This window comes from Grammomys surdaster, unplaced genomic scaffold (assembly GCF_004785775.1).
Source record: "Grammomys surdaster isolate TR1022 unplaced genomic scaffold, NIH_TR_1.0 128, whole genome shotgun sequence".
NCBI classification, from domain to species: domain Eukaryota; kingdom Metazoa; phylum Chordata; class Mammalia; order Rodentia; family Muridae; genus Grammomys; species Grammomys surdaster.
The window spans coordinates 5,567,580-5,577,064 of NW_021604586.1; the positions used below are offsets into that span (position 1 = coordinate 5,567,580).

At 51.2% G+C, this 9,485-nt stretch overlaps 1 protein-coding gene across 1 annotated transcript in view; it reads right to left on the minus strand.

Moving 5' to 3' along the window:
- The window catches only part of Zcchc14 (zinc finger CCHC-type containing 14), a 49,243-nt gene that overhangs the window by 8,456 nt on the left and 31,302 nt on the right, over window positions 1-9,485 (minus strand). Inside the window, exons 3-7 of the mRNA XM_028753330.1 lie at window positions 9,077-9,150; window positions 2,495-2,566; window positions 1,254-1,363; window positions 413-507; window positions 269-323 (exon numbers count right to left, since the gene is read on the minus strand). Of these exons, the coding sequence (XP_028609163.1) occupies window positions 269-323; window positions 413-507; window positions 1,254-1,363; window positions 2,495-2,566; window positions 9,077-9,150 (406 nt within the window). The remainder of the gene's footprint in view (window positions 1-268; window positions 324-412; window positions 508-1,253; window positions 1,364-2,494; window positions 2,567-9,076; window positions 9,151-9,485) is intronic.

Sequence of the window (9,485 nt, forward strand, 5' to 3'; positions counted from 1 at the left end):
TGTGCTGTGTGTGTGTGTGTGTGTGTGTGCACCAGAGATTCAACTGAGCTACCTGGTTCTGTCACTTCCAAGGAACAAAATGATACCAGTAGATCATGCATTAAAACAAGCTACTCAGCAATGAGAAAACCATAAAACTGGGAAGCCAAAAACTGGCTTCCTTCTACCCAGTTCCTCTCCTGGCATTATCCAAGATGTAAGCCAAGCAGCTCCAGGAGCAGCTGCTCACACACACTGCTGACCATGCTGGCTCAAGAGGGCCACTAACCTTCCAGACACGCCCATCACGGCACCCACTTTAGGAAGGGAAGGGTTGCCAGGACCTACAAAGGAGAAGAAAAGGATCACAGAACTTACAGACAATAATAATGTAACTTTCTTTGTTTATTTTTTAACCGTTTCACAAACTTACTTGGACTCTGGAGTTGCTGGGAGGGAGATGAAGTACTGAAGAACTTCCTAACATGGTCGTGCTTCAGTGCATGTGAGGGTATTGAAGCCAAGTACCTGTCAAGTGACACGGCAGCTTGTCAGCACTGAACTGACACCAACATACAAAAGAGAACAGTTGACCCTCAGAGAACCTGAAGCCTTCATCCCAGACAATAAGGCCTTACAGAAGAACAAGTCCCACGGCTTGCTCACACTTCCTGCCTTCATTCAATCTGTATAGTTCTTCTCAAGTCCTTTGCTGTCTCTTGCAGTGAATGAGTCAAACTCTCCAACAGCCTGAGTCTGCTGGAACCAGGCCACAACATGAAGATGTTGGTGCCAGAGCCCATACAGGACTGTGGCTTCTTACACACTAGAGAAGCAGCCATCGCTGTGGCTCAGGTGGTACAAAGTCTATCTAACACACAAAGCCCTGGGTTCCATCCCTAACACACATCAACTGTGTGGTGAGCACACCTGTCATCCCAGTCCTGGGGAGACAGAGAACTACAAGGCTTCCTCAGTCTCAAAATATCCCAACAGAACAGAGGCAGTGAGTCCCAGCACGGCATGTGCCATTATTTCTCTGTGGGGTACAGTGATGACTCGGGAGCCAATCCTCACTCTGACCACCCACCCAGCTAACTGCTTTCATCTCACAGAGAGGAAAACTCCCCAACACACACAGCACAGCTCCTTCACCTCATCCTCAACTGACTCTACGGCTGTGCACACTCTCCAAACCCTCCCAACAGAGTCCTGGAGATAAGGGACAGGCCCCCACACACAGCCACAGCCACCTGGCCAAGGGCCTTATTTACCTTAGGGCTGCTTCCAAATCAACATGGTTACGCTCCACATAGAAGGACTCCGGGCCAGCCATGCAAGGAATGAGTTTGTCCAGGTTCTCCTCAGGGCAGAGTTGGGATAACTGAAAGACACAACAAGGAAGATGGGTCTCTTCCCTGTGACACAACGGCAGCCTGCCTTCTCTCAAGAGGTGTGGTGGCCTCGGGACATCTGTCAGAGGATAGTTTGGACCTTTCCAGCTACTAAGGTTCTACATGCATGCAGGACACCCATTCCACCACAGGTGAGCCAAGCCCCACAATCTACTCAACGTTCCCGAAGTCTAACATAACGTGAGCCGCAGTAACATAACGTGAGCCGCAGGGCCAGGTCCTGATGACAATGTAAACAGGGACCAGGCCCCCAAGGAAGGCACGGACTCTTTGACACCACGCCATGGCCAGCACAGATCGGGGAAGATGGATGTATTCCCCTGGACCACATATGCCACTATACAGAGGCAGAGCCACCAAGTGTGGCACAAGTACCTAAGAACAGATCTAAACTCTCAGGGCTTTGTCTCCAAGGCAAAGGTCCTTAACCTTTAGGGGAGAGACTATTCCTGGCCCAGTGCTCCGGAAGAGAAGAGTAAACATCTTCCGGCCCGGGAGCAACGGCATGAAACCTCCATGGGTACAGGACTCGGGCTCTGACAAAGTCTAGTCTTCAAAACCCAGGCATGACAGCCCTGGTCTAGGACCAAGAGCAAGACAGGATAGTGGAGAACCCTTCTCTTACTCTTACCAAAAGTCTAGCCCCAGGTAATGGGCACTGGTGACCACCTAAGAGAGGGCACAAATAGGATCCTCTGTGCCTCCAAGTGCACTGGGACTGCTGAGAGCTGTGTAGTAAGCAAGGCTCTGAGAAGCCCTCCACTACTCCTGGCAGCTCAAGACTCAGGAACCAGCAGGCCACCAAAGATGTTCCAGAGCCAGCCATGCCTGCCAAGACTGAGTCCAGGACCTCACTACTGGGCGGGGGGAGGGAGGGATGAGTTCTCACTGTAGACATGACTACCGTTTCCTCAGACTCCACAGCCGTCCAAAGACAATGCCTCAAAGACATGAGAGAACACAGGTCAGGGGACAACTGTCAGTGTCATGAGGAGACACATAATGGTGGCTCATGCTAGTGGTCTAGAGCCTGATTGTCATGGCTAGCGGAAGGACAGACACCAACGATGTCACTGCTGGAGAGGCCTTGACCACCTTACCTTTGAAATAAATTCAGTCACTTCTGAGGAAGACTTAGTTACTGATGTTATTGAAGAATCAGACCATAAGACCTTAAAAACAAATAAACAAGCCTTAAAAACCAGATGCCACATACTCAGAATCTAACTGTCCAGGGCTCACAGCTAGTAACTACTGCCTGGGAAAGGGTACACTCACACTCCTGACTTGCTGTGAAGACAACACGCATATAAATCAAGTGCATTCACGTACCACTGAGTCACTAGACCACGGGGGGTCATTCCTAGGACATTGCCTGCCATCTGGGAACCCATGCGCACTAAGCATGTTTTTTTTTCTCTTCACAGTACATGTGATGCTGAACACAGCATCAAGTCACAGAAGTCAGCCTCTTCACCTGGAAGCAGGTGTCTGTGCCACACAGGTGTGTAGCTACGTAAAAACCTGAGCCCAAGACTGGCTGGGGCCCTCCGATTCTGGGAGGTGAGCAGGGCTTGATGGCGGATGCTGCACATGCCTGCGGGCCTGGCACCTGCTGCAAGCCACAGCACTGCAGCCAGCACAGTCTCTGACTTCACAAAGCTGCTGGCACTGGCTGAGCAATCCTGTCATCCCTGCTGACTGCAGCATGCCCATGCTTGCAACAGAGCTATGCAGTCTGAATGAAGCTACTTCTGCAGGTCGTTGTAGGGGTGTGTGTTTGTGTGTGTGTGTGTTTTACTTGGGGGCGGGGATGGTCTGTGCAAAAAACCTGTATCCACTTAGAAAGGCAAGCACAGAAGGCTTGAGGAGCAGGCTGGCTGGGAAATACAAAACACAATTTTGCCTAAAAGCCAGAAGTCACTGCCCAAAAGGACACACAACATTTAGCCTGGTATAGAGGCAAGAGTTCAAGATGCCCAACCTCTAATTCCTCCTCTGTATCCCTGAGACCTCTGCCTGCGACCTGAGAGAGCCACAGCAAACGGAGAGGGCCAGTGACTTCACAGATGGGACAACTCCACTCTGAGCTAGTTGCTGCCAGAAGCCTGGCTGCTATCCTGACTTGTGTGCACTTGGTAAGAAGATGCCTCAGGGTGGCTTGTCCTCTAACAACACTAGAGATCTGAGGTCCTTAAGTGTGGCCCATATTCGCCCTGACATTCCAGATGTGAGGTGAAAGCTTGAGTCACCCAAAGCCTTAAGTAGAGGTGGCTGGCGACCTGTTTCCAGCAGGAGTCTGCTTCCACATCCACCCCGCAGGATGCATCAAACCCAGGAATGCACTAAGCCCAAGAACAATGCAGCTAAGAACACCGACTGGGAGAGTCCCAGGCCAGCCCCAGAGAGCCACTGGGATTAATTTCCGAGTTGCCCAACTTGGGTGGCCAGGGCCCAACACTACACTGGCCTCAACCTCACTCTCCACCACTCAGCACAGGTGCTGGAGGAGGACAGGCCACCACAAAGGCAGGGAGATGTAGTAGACCTGCAGTACACACCCAATCAGAGCTGGCATCTGCCATCTGCCATCTGCCTCCAGGAACCCATTCCTTCCCGCTCCGTAAGCGGGCACTGCAGGAGGGTTGAGGCACACAGCACAGACTACTTCCTCACTTGAATCTCGAATCACACAAGAAAGACACAACAGGCAAGCAACACACAGGCTCAGACTAGCTCCACACCTCTGTCTGGAGCCACTAAAGTGCCATGTGCTTCCTTCTGTACCAGCAGGGGCTGTGTGCACACCAGCCCACAAGGTACCTGGGAGGAGGCACAGTGGAAGCTCCCCGACTCTACCCAGCCTCCCAGACATCTTAAGGAAAACACAGTATGGAGGCTGGAGGCTGCAGTCCACTCTCAGGGGCTGAGGCAGAGGGGAGGGAGAGCAATGGTCTGGTATAGGAGGCAGCATAGGCCCCAGGAAGGCCCTGGAGGAAAGCCTGAAGCCAGTGAGCCGCCAGGCAGACCAGCTAGGAAACAGAAAAGCGGAGCAGACACAATGGCACACTCCTTTAGGTGCAGCACCCAGGAGGCAAAGGCAAGAGGGTTTCTGTGAGTTCAAGACCATTCCGGTCTACATACTACAGTGAGAGTTCTAGGACAGTTGACACTACAGAGAGAATTCTGTCTCAAAAAACAAAATGAAATAGAAAGAAGCCATAGCCAAGCCATCATCAGCGGCCAGTGGGGGCCAGTAGGGGCCAGTGGGGGCCAGGTACGGCATCTCCAACAGGAAGCATCCGGTGGTACTGCCTGACTCTAGACACTGTTAAAATGGAGGACTTGCCAGGTGGTGGTGGCACACACTTTTATCCCAGTACTCAAAAGGCAGAGGCAAGTGGTCTCTGTGAATTCAAGGCCAGCCTGGTCTACAAAGTGTCAGGACAGCCAGGGCTACACAGAGAGACCCTGTCTGGGGGGAGGCCAGCACACAATGACAACAACTACAACCACCACGACTCTGGGAGGACAGACCTGGATGAGCCAGGAAAGCGTCCGGCTGGCTGGTGCTGCCAGTCACCCTATGCTCTTGTATAGGCTCACCACCTTGCCTGGCTAGTTCAACACAGCCTCAAGCTGCGGTGGTGGTAACAGACACCTTTAACTGTCCCAAGTAGGAGGGGTTCACAGGTGCCAAAACATCTGACTTGTATGTGGCTTATCATGAACTATTAATGAAAAAATAAAACATTTTTCGAAACTCAGGTCACCAAGACAGACAGATCTGAGTTCTCGGCCAGCCTGGTCAGTCTACAGAGTGAATTCTAGGACAGCCAGGGCTACACAGAGAAACTTTGTCTTGAAAAACAAACAAACAAACAAAAAGCAAACAACAACAAAAAGCTCTCAAATGAAAACAAACATTTAAGACATAATGAGCACAGTGACTTTTGAGGTGTGTACTGTACTAATACTGTCTTGTAATCCCAGGCAATTAAACTCAGTCACCACCAGGCTTCAGAAATGGCACGCCGCCACCGCCACCGCCGCGCCTCCGCCTCGACATCACCCACACTCCTGAGGAGCCTCAGATATTTTTCTTTTCTCAGATACGCTCCCCCATGTGTGTCCTAAGACTGGCGGGGCCTCCTTGGAACTAGCAAGTGCAGTTGCAGCAGAGACGAACCTGACTGCACAGGAAGGAGCAGGAAGCCTCACACGATGTTTCAATGAAGTGGCAATGAAAATGAATTATATGGTTGGGTCACCAACTGTATTAAAAGGTCACAGCCTTAGGAAGGCTGAGAAAATTACTTCGGCCAATTGGCCTGCAGGCGAGGCTGTAGTGCACTTTCTTGGCTGATTTATATGTGAGGCCCAGCCCCAGGCACAGTGGGCCGTGTCACTCGCTGCCCAGCAGTGTAAGGAGTGGGAGGGGCCAGTGAGCAGCACCCTTCATGGCCTCTGCTTCACTTCCTGCCTTGAGCTCCTGCTTGGCTCCTGTCCTGACTTCCCTCAGAGTGTAAGCATGAGGTGGGAGATGAAACAAACTCTTTTCTCCCTAAGCTGCTTTGGACATGGTGTTTATCACAGCAATAGAAACCCTAACTGGCAACCATCAAACAAAGCTCTAGAGAGCCACAAAAGAGAACTATGGGCAGAAGCTGCGGGCTTCTCCCAAAGCACAGGGAGCCCAACAGACACCACCAATGTGGCCACCCACGAGCTCCCTGGAGCCCAAGGACCAGCGCAGCAGGCACTGCTGTCACTCGCTAGCCTCACCTGCTATCGGAGCCCAGTCTGTGGAGCCGGGTACAGTGATTCGCAAACAACATTTTAAGATTTTGATACCAACTATGGTAAGCCACAAATGGGAGGCTGAAACAAAAGGATGGCATGTTCAAAGCCAGCCTGGGACACAGAGCAAAACCTTAGACTTTATCAATAGGAAGTTTAAAAAAAAAAAAGTGTTTGCTTTTGATTTATAGTTGATGGTAAGTCACACCCAAGTGGTCAGATGTCTTGGCACTTGTGAAACCTCTCCTACTCAGGACAGTTGAGCACATCACCACTGGGCCCTCAGCAGACTCTTGTCCTTTCCACAGAAGCTCTGGTAAGCTCCTTCACCATGGAGTAGCTTACATTTTATAGAGTTATATGTAACTGGCTTGACAGTATCTACCTGTCTGAAAGAGAGTCTGGGTCACTGTGTCTCTGCAGCCTTCTCTTGAGCAATGTCCCAGCTGTGGACAGCTCCCAGGACGGCGTTCACACCATTTACCTTGCATCCAGAAGCATCAGGAATACTGCTCTTCGGCACATATGTAAACAAGGGTCTCCAGCAGGCACGCACTCAGATGGTCTTGCTGAGGGAGCCTCTTTGCCTTTTGACAGCTGTCAGTTGCCCAGTGTGCTAGCCACTCTCCAACCCCCAGCAGCAGATGCACACACAACTCTAGTCTTTTATAAAATCAAGTGTGGCCAACCTTCCTCGTGTCAGCTCTTTCCATGACAAAAGCTCTTTGACACTGTGCACCAGCGCCCAGGCTGCTGGCACACCTTTCCACATATGCCCACTGCCTGCCAGGCTTCCTTCTTGGTACTGTCTGTCTAAATCCTTTGTCCTTTCTTTCTTACCTTCCTTCTTTCCTCCTCCTTCTCGTCCCCCCCAACCTCCCTGTGTCTGTCTCTTTCTCTTGTTTTATTTGAGACAATGTCTCACTATAGCCTTGGCTGACCTGCAACTACGTAGGCCGAGCGGCCCTGCACTCATATAGATCCACTCCCACTGCCCCCCAATGCTGGACTCAAGGCGTATGTTACCAAGTCTGGCCCCATTGTTGACCAAATGTTCTCCTTACTGAGCTCTGAGAGCTCTTTGTAGACTCCGGATATCAACTCTTCATTCTCTTCAGAGGCCTGGACAGCAGCTTTACAGCAGACAACAGTCCTACCTCCGAGCTGCAACTTGTATAGAGCACAGTTTAGCACTGGGCTCAGAAGCTTTTCACGGGCTTGTTCCCCAGGCTTTCTTTCTCTGCTTTCTTCTAGGAACCTTACAGTACCTGACTCCCAGTTATGTCTCAGTCATTTCTGAGCCACAACTGTGAGGGAGATCTGGAGCAGATGTTTGTTCCAGTCACACTTCACCTCTGGGACCTCTGCTGCCATCCTCAACACATAGCAGTGACTGTCAGACCGGTCAGGAAGCTGCATTACCTGCTCTACATGGAAAAGCTGTACCATAGGCAGTACCGGGTACCATGTCACCAAAGCCCAGATTCCCTTGCCACAGGAACTGCACTGAGGACCAGGGGAATCCAAACCTACTGTGACAGACTAGCAGGCTGGCTCCCAAGATGGCTCCATGTGCAGTATCTTTGCAACCAGTCCCTGCTGGGCTGAGAACATCCCTCTCAGATATACCAGAGAAAACCAGGACAAACAGGAAGGAGTCACACAGGATCATCTCTTCAAATACCACAGAACATCCACGTTTCTAAGTGGACTGGGGCCACAGCATGTCCAGGTTCTCTAGAACCTGCTGCCCACACCACCCTGAGCACTGGGGCTTGATGGAGTCATGGTGCTCCAGTGTACCACAGTCAACCTCCTCCAGAACCCGTACCAAGGGTTCTCCTTGTGTTCAGAATAGACCCATCTGCAACACAACAGATTCTCACCACACAGCACCTCCTAAAAAATAGGTCTGGCTCACACACAGTGCTAAACACTCAATAGGAGTCTTTCGAGTGTGCTTTCCATTACTGCCGGGGCAGAGCCTCATGACCTGCCCATGTCTGAAGACACAGTCTAAGAAATGTCTAGCCTGCTAAGTAACAGAATCATGAATACAAGCCAGAAATCCATTCCCAGCTTCCTATGCAGCTAAGTAAGACCAAAAAAACTTAATTCTTGTCAACAAAATGTAAGTGGAAGAAGCACCTTCTCCAGGTGCTCCCGAGCACACTCCTCCTCTCTAGTTTGCATCCCGTCCCCCAGGAAGGATGAAAGTGTGAGGACTAGAGCCCCAGCTGCCATCTTGGACCACAAGGCCAACGACTATATACCCTGCAGCCATGCACAAAGTAAGCTGGAGTTAGCTAGGACCGAGTTCTGACGGAGGCCTGGGACTTCCTCCCTGAACATTGTTAGCAAGAAATAAAAGGAAGCTTTGGACTGTCTGGGCCTTTGCTGTGGTGGGCTTCTCATCACACACAGTCCTGTCTCCATGGTGCGTCAGTCTGGAGCACATTTCCCTACATAGAGACCAAGTGGCCACAGGCATGCAGCCAGCATGTGTGTGTGTCTCATCGAGGGACATACATCTAGGGATTTACTGCCCTTGAGTGCCCAGTGCCATAGCTTGAATTTCATTTTTTCCACACACAGAGTGAATGCAATCATGTCTCTCCTCCCCCAGGGAAAAAGGCCAGTTCAGCCGCTGTCCCAGTTACATGTGACCAGGACTACATTCATGAGCCCTAGAGCTTAGCTTCTCTCTGACAAGGCGGGCATCCCCTAACATTCTAGCCCACCTCAGAGACACCCGCCCAGCTAGGCTCCAAGCCCACCTCAGGCACTCCACTGCTGTGCAGGAAGGAAAGCCTCACTGCGGGACATGAAGAGACACATGCCTCGAGGACGCCTCCAAGGAGAGGAGAGAAACAACATCTTACCTCAAAGGAACACTCAACGCTTCTGTCGTTTTTTGTGTGTGATAATCCTTTCAGGTCGATCTTCTCAACACTCACTGTGAAAACAAACACAAAATTATGAGAGGGAAGACGGACCTTGAGTAAACACAATTGCTGGGGATGTAACAAGTGGCTATCCCATACTGTCCTTCAAGACGGTCATGAACTGGGTCCAATTCCTGGGAAGAGCATGACCATGTCCTCCCATGGTCTGTATGAGAAGCCCAGGGCATTCTGGGAGCGGCTCTCCACGGCCCACCCACCTGCCCGCCATCACTCGGCTTCACTGCCAGGACACGCATGGCGCATGGCAGCTCTGTATGGCGAGGTCTGGGAGGAATCAGTGCTTCCCAGATAGTGTGACATGATTACAAGGCTGGGCACAGACAAT